Here is a 24,454-nt window from a genome sequence, read left to right on the forward strand (position 1 = left end):
TCACACAGCCTTTCCTTTCTGCTTTTCAATTTCCCTAGCTTGTGATGGGCATGGTGAGAGAAAGGACATATTAGTTACCTTAAACAAGCAAACAAACAAAAACTCACAAAAACCCTCACAGAGGAGCCCCCCCACACACAATTGCCTGAAAATTCATTCTTAAAACAAGAGATGAATCTGCCCTTTTTACATCTAACAAGATAAGGTGAGGATTCTGTTCATTGAAATCAATGGGAGTTGTGCTATTAACTTCATTGTGAACATCAGAACATATTGACAGTAATTTACCCAGATTTTATTGTGAATTGAAAGTCACCTCACTTAGTCAAATGCACCAGATTGTTACTAACCCAAAAGATGATGTAGAGATAGATACGGATGCTTAGTTTAAATAATCACTTTGGTCAAAAGAATATCTAATACATTAATTATGCATTTAAACAATCTGAAAAAGTTTTTAGCTTGTTGTAATTTATCACTATCCTTATGAGATTCGATGCACTTGTTAAAATCAGGCCAGAAGGGATTGTCTCCTCATTAAACCTGTGGTGAAAATTTGGTATCAGAGTGAACCGATTGTTGAGCTGAGTTGGAGTTTCATTTGGAATAGCCCTTTTATGATGCAAACAGATTCTGATAGGGAGACAAATGAAATTTTGAACCTGGGACAGTAAAGAAGTAGGCAACCTTATAAAGTAGATAACTTTAAACAGCTGCACACAATTCTGTTCCTCTGTAATTTAGCAGTAGACAGCAGTTATTGCCTGCTAAAAGAATTAACAGTAGCTACGGTAACATGCAGAAGGACAGAGGGATAGGTCTTAAAATAAAACCTCTGTGTCAGAGGGATTTTCAGACTGTACAAGAGTTATGTTTTCTTTTACTAATGTTAGGCAAACTGTTTTGTCTTTGCATTGACTTTACATTGGCCGCAGCCTACACAGAGGGGACTGCTGGAAAAAAGGGGGGCATTAATACTTTTTACTGTGTGCGGGCCAGCCAGTAGTTAGAGAGGGGGCCCGTGTTTACTTAGGGCTCAGATGGCAAAGCTAAGCATTCAGCCTACGGGAGGAAAAAAGTGCCTTTTTTGTTTTCTGGCTAGAGAGTCCAAGCATTCCCAAAGGAACACAATGAATGGCCCATTTTGTCTGACACTGTTTCATAGACATAGAATTCTTGTTTTTTCATAATTATTCTTGCCCGTCAGTGGGTGTGCACATGACATTTGAGCGTGTTTTAAAGTCTTAACACACTCATGTGCCTGCAATAAAGTTACTCATAACAATCCAGGCTTTCTGCAGACAACAGAGCAGGGTCTGTTGTTTTCACAAGTCACAGCAGCTGGGAGGCAATTGTGAAGACAACAGCTTAATCTAGCTGAAAAATACAGGAAGAAGAGAATATACACTAAATTTCCTTCCATATTATTGCAGACAATGCAGAGAGTTTTATTTTTTCCCCTATGGGTGGTCTGACTAAGACTTTGATTGGCATAGAACATACTATCACATTTATTTTAAATGTTTAACTTGTTGCATTGCTGTGTTTACACTGGTATTCTTGAATCTGTTGAAGTATTAATATACTTAACGGTTTAAAAATACCTTTATGACCTGATTCTCATCTCACCTAGATGAGTGTAAATGAGGAGTAACTCATCTGAAGCCTATAAAGCTGCAAGGAGATCAGAATCAGGCCCTTAGCAAAAGCTTGTTTACTGTAAATCTGTTCCTAAAAACAATGTTATTTAAATAAAATAAAATTATGCAGCCTTAAAGGTGTATTTAATCTTGTTTGAAAGGTGTGCTTTAGCTTTTGTGAAGAAAGGCCAAGGCATCAAGTAATTTCTATCTCCATTATATGCTACTGAATCTCTACATTAATATTGTTTTTAAATGCTTTATTTCTCATTTCAGAAAAGTTGAGAAAAGAGAATATATTAACATACTAACTCTGTTGAAAAGGCATAATCGGTGAATGGTGATCTGACAGCTTTTTACCTCAGATATATTTTCTGACAAAGTTGTGTGAAATAACTAGGGTGGGTTGCTTGTTCCCTGTGCAGTAGGAATGAAGCGAACATATTCCAGTCATCACTCTAACACTGACAAGTGTAAACTACAAATTCATATGGATTTGATTGGAGAACAGGGTATAGTGTTAACAGCAACCAGTGGTTATAATTTCAATGAAGGTGGATGTTCACTATAAAGAGCCAATATTTACCTGATAACTACTTAAAAGCACCTTCCTTTAGAGCAGTGTTTCCCAAACTTGGGACGCCGTTTGTGTAGGGAAAGCCCCTGGCAGGCCGGGCCGGTTTGTTTACCTGCCGCGTCCGCAGGTCTGGCCCGTCGCAGCTCCCACTGGCTGCGGTTCGCCGCTCTAGGCTAATGGGGGCTGCGGGAAACGGTGACCAGTACGTCCCTCGGCCTGCACCACTTCCAGCAGCTCCTATTGGCCTGGAGCAGCGAACCGCGGCCAGTGGGAGCCATGATGGGCCTGACCTGCGGACGCAGCAGGTAAACAAACCGGCCTGGCCCACCAGGGGCTTTCCCTACACAAGCGGTGTTCCAAGTTTGGGAAACACTGCTTTAGAGCTGTTGGGAATGCGACACAGCAGATTTCCGTAACCATGGCAGGCAGCTTAGATGGGAAAGACTTAGTCAGATGGTAAGTGTGGAAAAATGAATGGGCGATACGAATGCAGTCCAGAATTTCATGAGAAAGAACTGGAGGTTAATTGGAAAAGCACAGTAAGAATTCTGAGATGATATGGCTGTGGTGTGAGAAACACCATTGCATTGTACTATTTCAAATGCATATGCTGCCTTCCAGTTCTGGGATGATGATCTCGGTGTTGCGTATAAGAACATAAGAATGGCCATACTGGGTCAGACCAAAGTCCATCTAGCCCAGTATCCTGTCTTCCAACAGTGCCCAATGCCAGGTGCCCCAGAGGGAATGAACAGAACAGGTAATCATCAAGTGATCCATCCCCTGTCACCCATTCACAGCTTCTGACAAACAGAGGCTAGGGACACCATCCCTGTCCATTCTGGCTAACAGCCATTGATGGACCTATCCTCCATGAATTTACCTAGTTCTTTTTTGAACCTTGTTATCGCCTTAGCCTTCACAACATCCTCTGATAAGGAGTTCCACAGGTTGATTGTGCATTGTGTGGAAAAATACTTCCTTTTGTTTGTTTTAAACCTGCTGCCCATTAATTTCATTTGGTGGCCACTAGTTCTTGTGTTATGAGAAGGAGTAAATAACACTTCCTTATTTACTTTCTCCACACTAGCCATAATTTTATAGACCTCTATCATATCCCCCCCCCTTAGTCGTCTCTTTTCCAAGCTGAAAAGTCCCAGTCCTATTAATCTCTCCTCTTATGGCAGCCGTTCCATACCCCTAATCATTTTTGTCTTCCTTTTCTGAATCTTTTCCAAGTCCAATATATCTTTTTGAGATGGGGTGACCACATCTGCACACATTATTCAAGATGTGGGCATACCATGAATTTATACAGAGGCAATATGATATTTTCTGTCTTATTATCTATCCTTTTCTCAATGATTCCCAACATTCTATTCGCTTTTTTGACTACCGCTGCATATTGAGTGGATGTTTTCAGAGGACTATCTACAATGACTCCAAGATCTCTTTCTTGAGTGGTAACAGCTAATTTAGACCCCATCATTTTATATGTATAGTTGGGATTATGTTTTCCAGTGTGCAGTACTTTGCGTTTATCAACATTGAATTTCATCTGCCATTTGTTGCCCAGTCACCCAGTTTTGAGAGATCCTTTTGTAGCTTTTTGCAGCCTGGGACTTAACTATCTTGAGTAGTTTTGTATCATCTGAAAATGTTGCCACCTCACTGTTTACCCCTTTTTCCAAATCATTTATGAATATGTTGAATAGGGCTGGTCCCAGTACAGACCCCTGGGGGACACCAGTATTTACCTCTCTCCAGTCTGAAAACTGACCATTTATTCCAACCCTTCGTTTCCTATCTTTTAACCAGTTACCAATCCATGAGAGAACCTTCCCTCTTATCCCATGACTGCTTACTTTGCTTAAGAGCCTTTGGTGAGGGACCTTGCCAAAGGCTTTCTGAAAATCTAAATACACTATAATCGGTTGGATCCCCTTTGTCCACATGCTTGTGGACCCCCTCACAGAATTCTATTAGATATGCTGTCGGAAGTGCAGCACATAGTCAACCAAAACATTCAACATTCAAAGCAAATAGGGATCATATCCATACAGATATCTGACATGTTTTTTAAACAAGTCTGAAATGAACACAGTGGACCCATCCTACTGCCTTCTCTCCAAAAAAAATACAGATAAGATATGCATTATCGCAGTTGCTATTCATAACATAATATCATAAATAAGCCTTGCAGTATGTTTGTCATCAGTTCATTCCATACCCAGAATCCCAGGGATGCCACACTAGCACAAATATCTGCTGTGGTCCCAATTGTGTGGTACTGGTTGTCACAACGAAACGTGGGGAAGCCCTAAAAATATATCAGAAAAAGGTCATCGAAACTGTAGTGCATCCTACACTACATGCTGTCATCTACCTGGAAAAGGAAAATGGATGCAACTATTCAGCCAGCTAAAGAGAGGAGTCTGAGGGAGCACACCACATACCAGGAGGCCCTTGTGTTCATGGAGAGGAGCATAGTAACAGCATGTGGCTGATTTAATTTTTGCTTCTCCTGTATAGGTGTATCTTGTGGGCTCAATTCTTGTGGACATCCTAATTTCTTCCCACATTCCAGCTGACCACACTTGCTAGTATGCTTGGGCCTTTCTCATGACTGCCACCATTAGTCAACCAAAAAACAAGCCAGCCATATGCACATATAAATGGTCTTCTCTTATTGCTCATGGTGGCAGAATTTGGAAGGATAGTGCTTTTTGGGGAGGTGAGGGGGAGCATAAAAACTCTTTTGGAGAGGATTTGGGGTAACTTGTCCCCTTTCTTGTCATATATTATATGTCAGCAGCCCCAGATGTGGAATGAGTAGGTTTACATACTCAGAAAGTGTGCACTACTTTATTCAATATGCAAGGGATACAGTGAGAGAAAATGCCAGAAGTTTTGCAGGGAAACTGAGACAGGAGAGAGAGAGAGAGAGAGAGAGAGAGAGAGAGAAAGAAAGAAGGAGGTTATAGAACAGAAGAAGAAAAAAGGGGCTGGAAAGAAAGGAGAAAGAAAGATCAGAGATAGATGAGGAGCTGAGTGATAGACAAATGAGTTGCTGCTCTGGTCCAGTTCCATATAACAGAAAGCACCACCGTTACAGTTGGCATTCTTATTTCTCCTTTCAGCAGAGAAACTATGAAATGAATCAAGCCCAAACTACCTTCTTTGGTCTCTCCAAAATAAGGTTAAGTGCTAGTAAGGCTTTGTGGGTCCAAGAAACTCAAACAGTGACTGCATGGGAATGCAGCAAGGAAAGAGTGCTGGAGGTTGGATCAAGGAGCACTGGGAGAGTACCATGCGTTGTCTCTCATCAGGATTCAACAGCTTTGGCATAGAATGATTAAAATGGATTAAAATATAAGAAATATTGAGAAGCAGGGGAAGGCCATTCTCTGTAACTTACCTGCCCTTTTTAACATTTTACCTTTTTCATCCCCTACTTCACTTCTCCAAAACAAATCTAGAGGTCCCTATTGTTTGAGAAATTCAGCCCCGACAAAAGAAAAAGGGTGTTTCATACTTAAAAGAGTAGAAAGAACTTCACCTTCACTGTAGAACTGTGTGTCCTGCGCAGAGCACAGTAGTTTACAGCAATATGTTAAGGTGAGTGTGATTTCTTTAGAATTGAACCAGCTAAGAGAGGTGCTGTTTGTCTTCTCCTTGTCTTGTGTGTGCATGCATTGCAGGGCATATCTCTTAAGATTCTGCCCTCCAATTTCTTTCTTTATTGCTATCCTTAAAAACAATTAATCAGATGACACATTCTTCTGGATCTGGCTCCCGACATTGCAGCTCCTGGTTTAGCATGATGTGCCCACTCAGGAGGCTTCCTCTTATTCAGGGCTGAGCATTTTGGCTGTTCTCATCCCATGCTAGTTTAGCCCAAGACTAGAACTTCGATTTGTGAGCTGATGACATATTGGACGGTGATTGTACCTCCAGGCCAGCCCTCATTCTTGTTCTCTTAATTAATTTTTTCTCCTTTCCTTTCTCTCTTTCATTTTTCCCTGTTCCAATGTCAGAGAGAGAAAAAAAAAGCCAGTACTAACTAGTTCCTACTTTGAAAAAAAAGTGGCACTTCAGCTACTCCTGCAAATTCTTTCACTCTCAGAGCAGTGATTAACATCCAGGTTTAAGAAGAATTTTTAAACAAAACCTGGAAAAAAGGAAAAGAGCAAATATGCAGGCTAATGCTGTACCCTGAGGTGAGCAAAATGATTTTTTTTAACTAGCCAAGCATAGCAAAGAAGCTCTTCTACAGTGAAATTAATAATTACCAAAAAGACTTGTTAATGTTATTGTTGCATCCTTTAAGAGAATGTGGGTAACATGGGAAGTGTGCCAAAGCCCTAAGACTCAAACTGGTCTCTAATTTTTAAGGTGAAAACTTGTCAAATGCCCCAGTGCATAGAATTAAATATAGTTTTGGATAATAGCTGCTTTAAAAGTTGTGATGCTTAACCTGAAAATTGGATCTGTTTCCTAGGAAAGTGGATTTCTAGTTTTCTTTACAATCCTGCCTTAACAAAGCATTAAAGTAAGAGTGCATCTCAGTACCACATGTTTTAAATGGCAGGGGCATAATACATAATTCCAGTCCCAAATATTTTCCAAAGGCAAGGTTTGTTTATTAACTGAACCCCACGCTGAGATCGAATCAATCTAATAGAGCCTGAGTTTGAAGTTGAACATTCAAATATATGTCCATATATCTTGGGCATATATCTTACATAATGATGTTGGCCCCAGACATCTTTCTGGGTTTGTTTACGTCTGTTATGGATTCCACTCATTATCCATGCTGTTTGAGGGATTCCCTGTGGATTTAGCCAGTTTATTGCATACTTTTTTAATTTTATGCCAAACTGAATGTTTTGAGTGGCAGCTTCTGTGCTAGCCCTGAACCACTTCCCCTCAAATCCAGAGATGAATGTTGCAAATCAATTAAGATTAAATAATAATAAAAAAAAACGCTGATTGCAAAAGAGTACATAGAAGAATGCTCTGGGAGAGGTGTGGAGGTAGAAATAACTTGAATGATAAAACTTTTAAATGTTGACCACATTTCGTATTTTGATTCCTCGTAGTTCAGATTAACATTAGAGTGACAATCCTCTTATTGACTAAACCCCCTTAGTGAACGTCTATCGTTCTAATACCTGGGAAATGTCTCATTCTGAATTTCACAAAGAAATTGTTTAACAAGCCAGTCACTGAGTGCATCTCTCCAGTCAATTTGTGCATGAGACTCCTGATAAAGTTGGAGTTACTCATGGACATCAGCTGGAGAATAGAGTCTTAAATATAGAAAGCAGAGATTGATGCAGGACCAGTTCTCCCCTCAGGAGGATATGTGTATGTCTGCTCATGTTTGTAGGGTTCCTAAGGATCCTCTGAGGCTTGGTGTGGCCCTTATAATTTCCAGTATATGCTGACTTAGTTCTTGTCAGAGAGACTTACAGAAAAGTAATATATGGCCATGAGGAACTAGAGCTAAAAAAGTTTTCTTTTCAAGCCTTTTAATTGGGGAAAAAAGTAATGTTCAATCTGGAAAATCAAATTTATAAACACTTAGTTCCCTTATTCACTGTACCTTTTATAGCAACCAATATTATTCTAAAATAAAGCAAAAAGTGTAACAATAATTACACTGCAGGATGAGACCCAGTGTGTCTGGAAAATTAATTCTTGTTTTGCAAAGTAGTCCTTGCAAAATATTCTCTGGTTTCCTGAATCTTAAGGCTTCCATTGATTGTCTTGTTTATTTTATATCTATTGGTGCTATGGGAGAAAGAAGGAGCTTTAAAACCTGAAAATATAAACATCATTGAACCACCCACTCAAAAAAATAAAAAAGAGAGAGAAAGAAATTGCAGTGGATGTTTTCCAGGAGAGAGCATGCTTTACTGTGTAAAGGGGGCTAGTGTAACAAGAAGTCATCTATTCTTGATTTCTTTAGACAGCTAGAGCTTTGTGCCTTGTCTAGTTTCTACATTTTAAGAGCTTGTTCTGTGTAGCAGAAATAATACAATAAATGGGTTTAACCACATTTGTCTCAGCTAGACAGTCTGCTTTGTCAAAGATTGCTGGTACAACATAAACAAATTATGTGTTTGTAGTGCTTTGCAATGAAAGCCTATCTAACAGAGCGGAGATTGTGTTTCGGCAGCTGTAGATTTAATCTCCTACCTGTCAGTTAAAACAGGCATTTCCTGAGCAGATAAGGCCTGGCTATTGTGGGGGGGAAATAGTCACAGCTGGACAAAGGTCCATTGTTATTGACCGATAATTCTATGTAGATTTGCCTGTGTATTTCATCATAGAAACTACACTCACAGTACAGTTGTAAAGCAACTGTTTAGTCAGGCAGAGTGAAAGTGAATCGAATCAGAGCTTTGGGTTATTGATTCTGGCTGATTGTCATGAGGAACTGAAGAAAATATCTATGACTTTGAAAACAATGCCACGCCAATGGGGATATGATCATGGGACTCGTAGCAAAGGTCTATTCACAGGCTGAGGGCTATCTTTAAATAACGTTGAAGTTTTGACACAAAAGCCAGGAAATTCAAAGTGAAGGCTTATGCTCCTCCTTCAACGTCATACTGCTCTCAAGAAAAGGCACCACGATGTGGATTCATGTTGGAGATGTATCCCTGGCACTGGCTGCAACACACAAAACATGGTGGGTTACCAAGTGCCTGTGTTAGCTATTTTCTTCTCTCTCGCTCTCTTTAAATTAATTTTCATAAAGAAACAGACAATGAAAAGTACAAAAGGTAAATGTTTACAGTTTCTATATATTTCTAAAAACCGCATACTTCAAGGGATCTCCAGTAGAATTATGCAGTTTTACAACTAGTCAAAGCTGTAAAACCAGGCAGTACAAAACCAGACAATACTACATATACATAATATTTTAGTGTGTGGGGAGCAGTAATAAAATATTTTTATCAAGTATCTAAGTGGTCTGGAAAGTGAAGAACCAGTAGCACTGACCTGAATCAAACATAGCTTGTATATGAAAGAGGCATGATCTGAGTATACGATTGGGAGTTAGGAACATCTGATTTCTTAATACCAAAACTATAATTGTTAGTTTGCAGTGCCAATGCACCTCAATCCTAATTTGCACACATACCTGTTATTTCAGTCTTTGGGCTTCTTTTGAGCAAAGATGGTCAGATACGTTATGCATGCAGGGTACCATAAAGAGACACCAGCAAACTAATTTTTGCATGTGATCAGTATCGAAATTTGACTTTGATCTCCAGACACAAGAGGTTTTGCGTTATCTTCACCTAACTGCCTATGATAATTGTGTCTCAATCCTAACGTTCCATAACATTATGTCTGTGATTTACCCAAATTATTTTCCTTTATTTACTGTTTTTAAAAAATAAACATAAGTCAGGTGTATTTTCCAGAGACTGAGAATGCAGCTTTGCCCATCTCTTGGGTAATACATTTGGGCTTGTGTACATTTTTAATACTAACCCTATGTAGGAAGTTAGACATTTTTAAAGCCATAGGGTCAGATGCGTCCCTACTCTGAATGGCGCAGAGAGGAGCAAATGACTGCAGAAATGGAGCTTGCAGCCGCCTTGGTGGGGAAAAGGCATCACGTGCATAATTTTGACCCACCCCTATGCTCACACTCTCCCAGTTCACTGGCCCTCAAGGATCTGCGTGCAGGCCACGTGGGACCAGTTGTGCACCTGGTCATAGGCCACTTAAGTCAGGTTCTGCCACAGTCCTGTGCAAGTCACTTGACCTGCATGGGCTTGATTTTTAATACTGGATATTTTAATATCCAATAGATAGTCATTGTTAGAAAATGAACCCTGTATCAGAGAGAGGATCTAGGAGAATAAAGTTGAAATGTTAATACAAACTGCAAAGTTTAAAAGAACTTGTGTACTGAATTATTTCATCAACTTGAGATTTGAATGAAGTCCAAAAATTTGCACATTTTGATATTACCATTAAAAAAACTAATAAAGTCATAATTTATGTTGGATATAAGCTCAGGTAGTGGTGTTTCTGTTAAAAAAAAATCTAAGTTCATTGACTAATATTTTCACATTTCTATGAAAATAAGACGAGGTGGAAATGAGAAACATACATCTTCACTAGTCTTTGGAAATATCTGAAATAATTGACTTGCTCAGTCTTCTGTGATGGCTTGGTGACCACTAACTGTGACGATTTGCATAATAGTCAACTCTTCACTTCTGTAGTGATAACTGTTTGTATCTGATTAAAATTAAGACTGTTTTAGTTCTCTTGACTTTTCCAGAAGTTGCAGAAATTGAGATTTGCTGTTATGCTTTAACCAAACAAATGCACACATGGGGATAACAATATGCTGAGTTTATGCAGATTTTACAACCCGAATCTGAATAAAATACCCACTAATAGACCCTTAAGGAGTAATAAACACACATGAATTTTCCTTAGTTGCACTTTAAAGTGATTTTAACATACTACTAGACCTTAACAATAATATTTAATTGACAAGATTATGCATTTGTATGGATTGAAAAGGTGGTAGATCTCTAATTCCAAATGAACTATAAATTCACTTTTGCATAACATGTTTTATTAATTTCTTTATAGCAGAGATGTTCTCCTTCCCTCCTAGTGAGAGTTTCTTAAAACATGGACAATTTAAACAATTTAATTACCATTTATCATACTTTTAACTTGATAAAATCATCTTCAAATGACACCTGCATTTCCAAATACGCTATGTCCACATAGCTGGGCACAAATTGGGCCCTACAACGGGAAGCTAATGGAAATGGAATGATAGATGTTACTTAAAAAAACCTACTTCCTTGCATTCAGTGGTACTTTTTCTATTGCTCCCCATTTAATTCCCCAAATATGTGATATTTAAGTTCAACACATATAATTAACTATCAAAAGAAAAAGGATTTGGAATTAAGAATGACACTGCCTCGGTGTACCATTGTGGCTCAATACTGCAGCATTTACATATAATGTCCATGGAATCCCACAAGAATTTAAACCTTCAGTTCATAATTCATCGCTGAGAAAGATCAGTCAGGGTTGGCCTAAAAATTCAGTAACTATATTTATTTTTCTTAATGGATTCCCTATTAAATGTTCTCACTTTTCAAGTTTGCAAGATCTTTTCCTAATAGCTAAGCATATAAAATCAACCTGGGATCTGATTATCAAACTGTGTTCTTTGTGGATCATGCATCATCACAAGAGGAGCATTTATTCATTTAGAATGTACTGAACAATTCAACTGATGTTACATGAGGTAGAATAGAATCCATCTCTCTCTCCTGTAGTTCTTTGATTCTAACAGGAGTAAAAAGTAAAGAAAAAATATTTTTCATTTATGCCAGTAGATTTGATGCACAGCTAGCAAATTTGATGAGGAGGGTATCATATTTACAAAGTCACTTTCATCTATTTGAGCCTATTTCTGCAGTCCCTGCCTCACAAGAGTAGTCCTTACTTATGTGGTCACATTCATGTGAGTAGGGACCGCTCAAGTAAATGTTTGCAGAATTGGCTCCTATGATCAGACTTTAGCTTTATGTTTTGGAAGGCTAGATGTTGAGTAGCATTAATTCAAAGAAGATATTAATTCAAACTCTGGATCGGTCACAAGTGAAAATTCTAAGATCAGATTTCCCAGTGTGCTCTGGCTACTTTGCACTACTCTGTTGATATGAAGTAGCCATAAACCCATTATAACTGGTCAATACAACTATTTTGCCTCACCAGAGTGGCACAAAGTAACTGGACATACCAATGAATACCTAATAGACCTTTCTTCTCATCACAGTACATTTGCGTAGTTGAATATAGTATGCAGTCCTTGAGACCAAGATCTGATGCTAGTTTGATTTCTGTTGCAGTTTTTTATTGTGGGGCATTAGCAGAGTTGCGCAGAGGAAACATAGGCCCCACCCTGCAAATATGTGCATGGTTAATTTTAAGCACATGAGGTAATTTTAAGCAATTTAACCCATTGACTTGCACATACATGAGTGTTCATAGGGTAAGTGCCTCTCTGCTTATGCCATACTATGCTGAAGGAGACAGTATTGTTGTTCACTCATTTGCATAAGCACCAAATTAATCTAGTTGAAATATATGAATGAATTTACAACACCTCTTCAATTTCTTTCCTTTAAAAAAATAAGGAAAGTATCAGTCATGAAAATAAATAAGAATTGAAATGGTAGCTTAGATATAATGGCCCTTTCTGACATATACAGACTTTTGAAAATGCAGATTAGGTAAATATATACAGTACACATGGAATTTAAAAACATGTATTACTAACACAATGGACACTAACAGCTCTGTTAGTGCTATTAAGACCTCTCATATAAGTAAATCTAAAGAGGGCCTAAAAATGATATTGACTTGATGGATGGAGTTATTATGTTCTATCATGTAAATACATATTTTGGAAATTTTGAAGATGCATATTTTTGCTTGGTATGCTGCCATTACCTAGGGAGTTTTTCTGGTATATGAATAAGAAACTAAAGAATTTTGAAAACTCATCCTATTAAGGAAGCTAGATGTGTGCAAAATAAAGTTATGCGTTTCACTATTTATGTGTGCTTTCAACAATTACTCATAGACCGGTTAGCAGACTAATCACAAACAGTATTTATTATTTTAATGGAAATTCATTTTTCAGTTATTCAAGTAGCTCAAATACCTCTCCAACTCTCCCCAGTATAACCTTAATTGGGTAAAAGAGTGGGATGATACTTTAAAAATTGTGTTCCTGGTCTAACCTTATATGTATTAATTGGGACTTTGGATGCTCACTCATTATTAGTATTGCATGCAGTGGGCACCATCCTTGACATTTGTCTCTTACTGTTTTCTTGTTTTTCCATTGTTTTCTGTATTCTCCATTCCAAGTATAGCGAGTAGTGCAAATCCTATACCGAAGGCAAATACTGTGGTACAGTACATTTCAAAGGTCAGATTCTCAGCTGGTATTAATTGGTGCAGCTCCATTGTGTTCAATGGCGATATGGTGATTTGCACCAGAGAGCGATCTGGCCTAAAGATTATAATGACATAGGGAAAATGGTTAAAAAGAATGATGCTTGGTTATTGTAGACAATTAGAGCATTGTTTACTCCATGAGTGTCCCGTACAAGTGAAAAGCAAAGGAAATTGAACAGCTACCTCTTTCTGCAGGTAGGGGTTCTGTTTGTTTCAAGCCCGGATGTAAAGGGGAGCATGAGATCCAAAGAAATGTACATCACATGAAGAGGGTTTGTAACTGGAGAAGATTCTGTAAGGCAGCACTTCTCAAATTGTGGGTTGAGACCCCAAAGTAGGTCATGACCCCATTGTAATGGGGTCACCAGGGCTGGCTTAGACTTGCTGGGGCCTGGAGCTGAACCCTGAGCTCCACTGCCCAGGGTCTAAGCTGAAGCTTCAAGGGCTTCAGCCCTGGGCACCAAGGCTCAGGTTACAGCCCTTGTCCCACGCTCAGAGCGGGTGAGGCTTGGGCTTTGCCCCCCCCCCATGCCACCCAGGGCAGTGGCGCTCGGGTGGGCTCAGGCTTCAGTCCCCCTTCCTGGGGTCGTGTAGTAATTTTTGTTGTCAGAAGGGGATCACGGTGTAATGAAGTTTGAGAGCCCCTGTTTTAAGGTTAACATACATGGTTATGCTTAGTCATTGTATTCCATTTTATAGTTTGAGAGGTCTTATCAAAATCTGTGATCTTACATACTATACAAACTGCAAAATGTAGGCACCATAGGATAAACTAAGATGTTTATAAAAGGAGGAGGCCATACTTGTCTTTGAATATCCTTTCTTTTGTGAATCTAATATTACTTGATGAGGTGCTTTTATTTGTATAAAATAGCACCTTTCCTTTCTGCTCATGGAGGAGGTATAATGGAACTCCAGATAAGCATCTCATCTAGCAGTTAGCAAAAGTTTTCCAGAATACAGTTTCCAATCCAGTTCTTGACTAACAAACTGAGTAGAAATACACTTGATTTGTATGTGTTGAAACATGGTTTTTTAGTTTAGAGCACAAATCGCATCTCAGCTCTCATGAAACGTGCTTGGTTCCTGATTCAAGAAGGCAGAGAATTTTCACTCAAGCAATTATTCTTTCATGCCATGTCCCTTTTGTAATCCTTGGCTTTCTCCTTCTGTGTACAACGCTAAGCATCAATGACTGTAGCTGAGAGGGTTGTCAGCTTCTTCTGTGACTGGTATTCCTATCACTCCATGGGACAATACAAAACATGGCCCTCTTTATCATGTTAGTCATCAGCCCTTACTCTTCCAGGGAGAACAAAATCCACCGTTGATTCTTGAGCAAATCAAGGTTGTTTCCATCCAAGGTTGCTTCCTGACCTCACATTAGTTAATATTGTTAGCTATTCCCAAGAATTATAAGGGTTGTGTGATACATTAAAACCATGTTATGGTACTGGCTAATATTTCTATAACTTGGTGGCTTTGGATATTTGATAAAATGTACTCCATTTATTACATCCAAATACAGTCTTAAAATTGTCATAGAGAAACAAGTCAGTATAGACAACTTGCTTATTTTATTTTTCCTTAGAAATGACCTTATGTAAGGTTACTTTGAAAATGAAAGTATATCCATGTTTTATTTCTGTTGATCAAAATATTGAAAAGAATTGCTTTCAGGACCCATCCAATTCACTTATACAGCTCAGTGAAAGACATTAAAGAGGATTGTTCAGATACAAACATTTATTGCCCATCACAAAAAAGTTAAATAATCTTCATGAAAGAGAAAATTAGTCCCCCTGAGTGTCACTCTGTTTGCATATTATCACATAGCAAGATCCCTGCCAAGTTACTCTCTGACTGACTGCTGCAGATGCTCTTTCTCAAGTATTTTGAGTCAGATCTTTAGTGCAAGTCTTTGGGGACAAACAATAGCACCTGTTCCTCACAAGATATCAGGCCAGTTAGTCCATTCATGTATCTTTAATGAAGCTCTAGGGCAGATGGCAAAAAATGGCATCATCAACAATTTAGCACAGAAGAGACAAAAGAGGAAAATGTCGATACAACAATACACAATTTTTACGAATGGGAAGAGCCAGAGTTCGTTTTTCATGCATCTGCTGCTGTCTTGGTTTTTAGAAAGACCCGAAGAACAGTCTAGCCATTAAAATTTCTAGGAATGTAGCTAATTTTATGAAGTACACTATTCCACCCTCTCTCCCCACCCAAAACCAAACAAACAAACTTGAGAGGCACTAGGAGTATATAGTGTATTTTTTTTTGGCTTACTCTTTAGTTCTATAAAAACTAATTGATCAGTCATCACAGTGTATCCACTATATCTTTAATTTTCATCTGTGCTTTACGGTTGATGTGTACTAAGCATAATGACAACTATTTGTAAAATAATTCTTGGTGAAACCATCACTGAATGTTTGTGTAACCAGCACCGTTAGATTTAGGTACGAGAGAGTTTAGAAGTCTCGGGATGTCTAGAAAACAGGTAAGAGCACAGTTTGTAAATGTTATGGTATAAAGGGAAGACCACAGAGTTTTCTCAGAAATAGTATTTGATATGTGTCCTAAGTAAAATATGGGATATTTTTGCCATTCAGTAAACACTTTTCAGTCTGCATGAGACTAACAATCTTGATGTAAACCATTAAAGTTAATGGAGCTATGCTGATTGACACTGGGTATGATCAGGCCAGTATTCAAGGAATATTTTAAGTAATGATTATAAAGGATAGCCAGAGCATACAATGATAATAATTTATAGTTATCTAGTCCGTTTCATTTGGGGCATCTCAAAAATATTTAAAAATATTTGGAGCCCAATCCATCTCAGAAAGAAAATTCCCATTGAAATCAATTGGGGGGGGGGCAGTATTGGGCTCTTATTACGTGAACTTCACTTGCCTGCTGTGAAGTAGGTTTTGTGACAAAAAAAGTGATACTGAGACATGGAGAGGCTCAGTGAAAGACTAATTTTGGCTGCCCCAGTTTTTGGGTACTCAACTTGAGATACCTGGGTGTCCTAAATAGTGCACCCAAAGATTGAAGCACCCAAAAGTTATTGGTCACTTTAGAAAATGTTGGCCTAAGTAGCGTATCTAAGGTAATTTAGCAAGTCATTGACAGATCTGCAAATAAAACCCATCAGACATGACTTCCAGACTTCCGCTGTCACTGATAAGTGAGGATGCGCATGTGCATTTGCTCTCCACTAGGGGAGAGAAGCCTAAATCTACTGCCCCCCTTCAGGGCTCCGTAGGAGCCCCACCAACAGAGGCTGCCTAGTGGATGTGCTGAATCAAGGCATGCTCTAACCCCATTCCCACCCTGGTCAATGCTGTCTTCTTTTGTGCCTATGCTGGCACCCTGAAGTCCCCTGGTGGAGAGAAGTTTGTGGGCGCCTTACACTGTTGCAACACCCTGGGGAGACTTTCTGCTACTGGTGACCGGGAGGGTGCTATCACAGAGCCTGGATTATTTTGATTAGTATCTGCTTGGAAAGTACTGTAAGTGATTGTAAAACACATTGTGTTAAATGCTTTCCAGATGCTGTAGCTGTATTCCCCATCAGACACTGATATTGTTTTCACTTGTTGCATACATTCTGGGCCAGTATGCACTAGCATCATATACAAAATTAGCACCATTAAATCAGAAGTTAAAGGCTGGTACTGGGCACATGGGGATCAACTCCAATTTAACCAAGTTAAACTCATAGCTAACATTCACAACCAGGCTTACCTCAGCTAAAATGAAAGAAATAGCTGCTCAAAGCTGGTTTCTTTCACGCCCCAGTGCCATGGCAGTAATTGCACAAAGACCTTTTTATTATAAGTTGATTTTCTTGAGAAATGGATTCAGAAAAATACTGTAAAGTGTTTATTTTTTGAGTGACCTTTATTAACCTACATTTTAGGGCTTTCCCCAGAGAAGAGTTGTTGGTAAATTAACCCTCATAGACACACAGTAGCATTTCTGCACTGCATCAGTGGTTGTGAAAGGAAAGGAATATGACAAGAAAATTTGGCACTGTTTAAACAATGTCATAGGTCAACATATGGGATTTGACCAAAAAAAAAAGTTTTTAGGAATTAAAATAAAAAGAAATCACTTGAAAGTTAGTTTAACTTTTTAATAGTATTTCATGCCACCCATATATGGCAGGATAAGAGGGCAAAAATTCTTTCTGACTGGAAAAAGAATGCCTTTCTGCACTTCCTAGTTTTGATATTTAAACCGTTATGTGTTTACTTTTTTACTAATCAGAAAAATGCTGTAATCAAAGCCTTCAGTACTACTGGGGCTTGAGGGATAGACAAAAACTCCATGTGATCCCATCCAGTGTCTGTGATATATGTATAGCATAAATAAAGAAACCAGGAAATTAAAATGTGAATTTAACAGACATGTTAATGTCACGTCTCTTATTTTCTATATGTGGAATACAAATGCTGATATAAGGTGAAGAATTTTCTGCTTTTGCATGTTTGCGCTCTTTGATACATTTATTAAGGTCAAATGAAATTTGATATAGTAGGATTTATTCTGAAATGCTCTCTGAATACAACTCCATAATTACTGAGCTACATGATAGTGCATAAAGCTGTAAAACTGCTTAGACAGACAAGCAATTTATATGTTACAGCGAGGTGTGTATGGTGAAGGATATTAGTTTAATTGGACGCCAAGATGTTGTAGCTTTAAATCTTAAGAGATGGGGTGTTGTCTAGGCGACTAACATACTGTGGTGAGGTTTTGAAATAACATACCTGAACTGTTGGCATATATACTAGCAATACAATAGCGAAAGATCTCTGAAATAAAATTACCTATCCTAAATATGTTAAAATATGAAGATTAAAATAGCTCTTTAGATATTAGGCTGCCTTTAAAGTGTTTGTCACTGTGATATCTAAGCTCCCAAAGAGAAATACAAATTTGAAAGACTAATACAAATGTAAGCCACTTTTTTTCTTTTCTCAATATGAATGTATAGTATATTAAAATGTTGATTTCTTTTTGTGCATCGGAATGTAAACAGAAGGAATAATAAAAAAAATCAGCAAGAAGCGGGATAAAGTGCAGTTCACAGAGACTGTTACACCTTTGACACTGAGGGAAAACAATGTTAAGGGGGGCTTTGATGTGATAATGTGAAATTGGTGAGGATTACATTAAGGAGAAGGTTCTGTGGGGCTGTGGAAACATTAGAACACTATCAGTGCTGGAGAAATACCTGTCAAGATAAATTTGTGCTTTTTCTGATCAGAGGCTCTCTTTTGTTTAGCAGGTTCAGGGTCACATGCCTCCGCTCATGATCCCAATTTTTCCACACGACCAGCGGACATTGGCAGCGGCTGCTGCAGCCCAGCAGGGATTCCTCTTCCCCCCAGGAATAACTTATAAGCCAGGTAAGTTGACAGGGATATGAAGCTATTTAACATGTTCAGATATTTACTGAGACTTCTCTTGTGATCTGTCTGATACAGATGATGTTACACAAAAGGACTGGCTGCTTGAAAATAATATGAAGTTTTGTAAGTCTAGCTGAAAATATCTTCCGAGTTTATAGGGGGTAATTGGAAGATTGGTAATTGAGCCCCATATTAATTTCACTTCTGTAGCCCACAAAATCAACTGCTCTGAATTTATTGACCCACTTGCCTACCAATTTGCATTTGGCACACCCTGATTCTTAATACTTCTTTTATTGCACGTCTTATCTGCAGCATGTACACATACTTGTCTTTTATGCAAAAATGCTTACCCTTAATTAGCAATAAAAGCAAAAGGCAGGTATAATTTAATTAGCATGCTTCTAACGGGCAACTTTCTGTTTGATTTCAATCTGAATAATAAAGGTTTCAGTAGTTCAATCCCAATTATCATTCAGACTTGGAACAGGTCACATAACCTTTGCAGTGAAATATGTTTTGAGATGATTTAGCAAATGTTATGATTTCTTTCTTTATTCCTCTGAGTTTACTGGACTCCTGGGGAATTCAATTAGGGATATAATGGTTTGAAGCTACTTTCAGAGCCTTCTTGTAAACAGGGTTTTAAATGTTTAAAGACATGTTGCCAAAGGAATTCAATGTAAGAAGATAGTTAAGTAAATAAAAGTCAACCTTATTTTCATTTGTACATTCTTTGTAAGTGACCTCAGCCCAGAAGCTGCAACCTTATTTTGCTCATTAATAATATTCCCTGCCAAGCTCTCTTTAGCATATTAACCTGATGAATATTAACACAAAATCTGAGTATAACACTTTCTTTGGATTTTAAATGGGAAATTTCAAAGTAAAGGATTGATCCAGCCTCGCCTAAAGTCAATGGGATTTTTGCAGTTGACTTCAGCAGGAGCAAGATCAACTCCAAAGTAAAAGCTTCATAAAATATAAGATGTGAACAACCTATTAAATAAAAGTCAGATTGAGCCTAAAATCTCTTCAAGCAAATTTACTTAAATGTTATATGAAATGGTGCCAAATTGGATTTCAGCAAGCATTTCCATTTGTCCCATTTCATTTTGTGTCTTTATTCTGGGTGAAGGAGGATCATTCCTCTTTGGAAACAAATAGTCTCTTTCTGATAATTATCTTACTTCTATATCTCACCTTTTTCAGCCTGAAAAACCCCAAAGCACTTCACAAACTTAGCAAATTGATGCACAACCTATGCAGGGAGAAGAGTTCATCCACCTCTGAAATTCTGCCATTGCTGGCATGTAACTGTTTAACTGCACTCAGCAACATTTCACAACAGTTTGGGACAGAAAATGAAGATTATCTTTTCCAGCTAAAGTCTGTGGCGTGCATAGAGAGGCAGAATATGATGATCAAACTTTGAATTTGTCCAGGACACCAGGGTTAACATCCTTACTCTTATACACCCTCATTCAGAAAAGCACCAAAGCACGTGCTTTAATCTGATTGATTTTATTTTTCCTGATTAGAGAAGCTTTCCTGAATTGGGGATTTAATGGCCACTAATGATCAGGACCTGGGTTTTACTTCTCATCTCAAAGACGCCACCTTCACTAGTGTCTTTTCAGGCTATGTAAGTGAATTGGTTCAGTACTGACTCAAAAGGAAGAGTGCCACCTGTATGTCACCAACACCTTTTCCTGCAGCATATAGGTTTCTTCAGAAATCCCCCAAGGCCTCGCTGCTTTCCTTTTGTCCTCTCAGCTCACAATACAAGGTGATATGGCTTCAGTCCATTTTATTACTCTTGTGAATGAAGAAAAAATGTGTATAACAAATATTAAAATATTCAAGTAATTGACTAAAATGGAGGCCTGGGTGTCTCAGGACATTGCTAATGGGATATGAAACTATTCACTACTAGGTTACTGGTTTGAATCCAGCTCAGCTTGGTAGAAACCAGAAGTCACTATGATCTGACACTGTTCAGTGGCTTGTGTGAAATGAACATGTTTAGATTTTAATGTATTTATGAAGTTTTATAGCACATATTGCTAAAGTAGCTGGCTGTGTTAGTTCAGTTTCTGTTGGACAGCTCTCATCATTAAAAAAAAAATCACAATTGCTATTGAATAGCGTTCACTTCTCCTCCCCCCCCCCTGCTTTTTTGGCAATCTCAGTAGAGAGGTTTAGGAAATAATGAAAACTACACTATCTTTCTTCACTATCTTTCTTAGAGGTTGTTCCTCTAGGTCAGCACTGAGGGACTTTGTGGGAATTTGCACTGCTGCTATTTGTGCTTTACATCTTCCATGAGTAAATAGAAAACTTTCATCTCCAGGACTATAAATCTAATTTGAGCACCAAACTCACTTATATTTTTAAAGGAAGATTAAGAAAAGAAACAGACAACCCTTTAAACATTAAAATTTTTCTTCTCAGTTGCTTGTTCACTTGCTTTTTAATTTCTACCTTTTTTCATTTAGGCAAGGCAATATGTTTACAGTGCTAGCTCTCCTTTTCATTTGGGAAGCACAGAGGGACAGATTTTTAAAAGTTTTCAGCTCCCAACTCTTCCACTTGTAATAACAGGAGCTACTGAGTGTGAAGCACTTCTGAAAATCTGGCTACTTTGTTTAGTTGCTTAAGGAAGGGTGAGGTCTTTTATGAGTTTGGCTCAAAATTCTGTACTATCCTAACAAAAAAAAATAGCTATTCTTATAAAAGACTGGGCCAGATCATGCCCCTTCATGGAGAAACCTAATGGAGAGACCAAAGCTCTGTGTCGTTTCCCTTGTGAAGCTTTGCTCTAGGAAAGGTTGGGGGAGACCCTGCAAAATGTACAGGCTACAGTTCCTACCAAAATCTGCTAGGAAAAGAATTCCCTTCTGCATGCAGCCAGTAGTCATTGTGGAAGGGTGCATGGCCCTTCTCTCCAAACACTGGAGTTCCAGGAGATGAACCAGGCCAATGTTAGCAAACACTCATCACAAGTAATAAATACATAGGGGGAAAAATGAAGTCCCATGCTACTTTATGTATCTCTAAGTGGTATAATGTAATTTTCCGGCATGGTAAGTACTAATTGAGAAATCAGAGCTGCATAGATCACCTAATTAATTTTTCATACATATTTCTTTCAGTATTTATACTGTATACAGGATTAATTAAAACTTGGGGGCGCTGTGCAACTAAAATTGTTGTGACAACTGACCTGCAGGCACTTGATGAGTCTCCCAGAGTACATGGCTATGGAGGTTGCACCATATTCCAGTGGGATGCTTAGAGTGGCAGCTGTTAGAAAGCCAATATTTGCCAAGAGACTCTACACAGTTATTTTGCACTGGTTATTTTGCATTCTAATTACAGCGGAAGAACTGTGCTATCAGCAGATGGGCAAATGCTGACCTTTTAATGGTAAGCACTGTACTTGCTGCTTGGAATTGATTGGCAATGTAGGTGTTGGACTTCTACAGCCGTCCAGTACTCCCCCTTCCTCCAGCACAGAATAAGAGATTTGATTTAGCTTGACTGCCACATGTATTCAGAATTATAGGAATGTTATCAGGTTGGAACATCATTGAACATGGTCACTGAGACCCTTGCAATGCCCTATCCTGAGTCATGAGTTACTTCCTATCCATTGATTTGGGCACTGTGTAGGAGAGTTCTTCCCCTTGCACTGAGTCAAGGTATTACCTCCTGCAGGTTTCATGACCTTTGTGAGAGAGCGGGAAAGGAGGATAAGGAAAGACCTCGGATATGGATTAACTGTAAACAGGAGTCAGGCCATTCTGTAAGCAGCTATGCTCCTTCTTTCTGTTCATGGCTGAGTGGGAGCTGACCTGCTTTGGGAATACATTAGCTGCCTGCATTGCCATTTTTTGCAATCTACATAGCTTAGAAGGCCAGGGATAATTTCTGCTAGATAGAGACTTCTGACAAACGTGTGTTGCAACAGTTCTTTTTCAGATATACGAGATGCAATGAGATAGACTAGTAAAGTTAGGAACTTTTGGTAGTTTAGGGTTTATCTAAATCAAGGGATGTAGATTGTGAAACCTGATCTTGCATTTGTTTGACTAACATGCTATCATGTATTTCAAAGTAATTACTCATATCTCATGCATAAAGTTTATACAAATTTCGATTAGAAATATTGAGAAATGACTTCTATCTGCCTAACTGGAGCACTTTGCTGTTCATTATGTTTGCCATACAGAAAAATGTAAAAACAGGAATTATTATTCCTGGTTGCTGTGAGTAGCAAAAACACCTTTGGGCTGATTCTCCTGTTACACTGGGATAAATCGGGAATAACTCTGGAAATCAGTGGAAATACATTGGTGTAAAGCCGATGAAAGTGAAGGGAGATTCAAACCCATAGTTACCAGACTGAACTTCAGACAGTTCTCACAACTTTTAATGTTTGTTGAAAACCCATAATAACTTCCTCAAATTACATGCCTAGCTAATCTAAATGACTGGCATCTTGACATCTTTGATTGTTACCCTTTGTTTCTGTTTCCAGTTATTGGAGACATCCTTTCATAAAATGTTAACAGTAGTTTGAAATGTTAAAACAGCGTGTGTATTCTCAATGAGCCACTCCTATTATTGGCATCCAATCATTACACAGTTCTACTTAGTGAAGTGGCCGAACATCTCTGAGTGGCAGAGGTACTTAAAACAAACTAATGAGAGTCTTGTTCCTAGCGGAAATTCCGTAAGACTCCATTAAAATTCTTCAAACGGTTCCTTTTGGTTTCTCCTGGTTGGAACCATGAATCAGTAGCCTCAGGAATCATTATACCAATACATATGTTGCTCAGTCTAAAACCTAACTTAACAGTAGTACCAGTAGTAACCAGATGAACAGTTTCACCTGTGAGTTCCACTTTTTTACCATAGGCAAATGCTTGTCACTGCAACTGCATTTACTGAGGGGTCAACATCGCAATATGACACTGCCTTGGTGATACCTGTCCCACACAGTAGCACAACTATTGTCATTGTATGGATTAGACTCTCCATAGTATCTCCATAGCCTATTGTCTTTATTAACAGCTTGACTAATCCTAATGTCCTTACATAAACAAAACTCCCATCTTATGCAAAGACTGCAGGACCAGGCATCAGCTTTGTAACCTTGATGCAAAATAGGAACACTGTGATGGAATGAAGTAGAGGTAGCTGCAAACTCTCTTCAGACTCTTTATTACCACTGGAAAGTGCACAAATGTCAGTTTCCAACCCCATCTCAGATGTCTATAGAATTTCAAGTATATTTACCAAAATGAATAAATATCCGGCATACCTTGCAAGATGGAGTGACTGAGCCATATGTCTTTCAAAATGTGTTAAAAACAAAGAGAAGTGGCAAAACTGAGGAGAAAATGAATCTAACAGACTTGTCCATTCCGGGTTTCCTGCCTCATAGGCCACATAACCTCGCTCTGAAAACAAGTCTCTCCTCTTGTGAGTAAGATGAAATGAGCTTCATTGCTGAATACAAGACAATGTAAGAGATATTTAGTTGTTCTAGATGCAGAACAATGTGGTACAACTGTGAGCTGCCTTTATTCAGTTAGAAATGTTGCCCAATCTGACAAGTGAACAAAAGTCTTGCAAAGTTTTGTATGGCTTGTAAACACCAATTTATTTATAAACAATATCAGTCAAACATAAATAGACAATCAACAAAGCAGGAAGATTGAAGAGAGCAGTTTGTAAAATGAGAAGGGTGGTTCAGATTT

At 38.5% G+C, this 24,454-nt stretch overlaps 1 protein-coding gene across 16 annotated transcripts in view; it reads left to right on the top strand.

Moving 5' to 3' along the window:
• The window catches only part of SOX6 (SRY-box transcription factor 6), a 455,173-nt gene that overhangs the window by 325,651 nt on the left and 105,068 nt on the right, over positions 1–24,454 (top strand). For 12 of the 16 annotated variants that reach the window (XM_034770115.1, XM_034770125.1, XM_034770118.1 and 9 more), the window contains one exon: positions 18,560–18,683. In XM_034770115.1, coding sequence (XP_034626006.1) covers positions 18,560–18,683 — 124 coding nt within the window. The remainder of the gene's footprint in view (positions 1–18,559; positions 18,684–24,454) is intronic. The other 4 variants (XM_034770119.1, XM_034770121.1, XM_034770129.1 and 1 more) reach the window with 1 other exon arrangement.

Source organism: Trachemys scripta, chromosome 4 (assembly GCF_013100865.1).
Source record: "Trachemys scripta elegans isolate TJP31775 chromosome 4, CAS_Tse_1.0, whole genome shotgun sequence".
Lineage (NCBI taxonomy): Eukaryota > Metazoa > Chordata > Testudines > Emydidae > Trachemys > Trachemys scripta.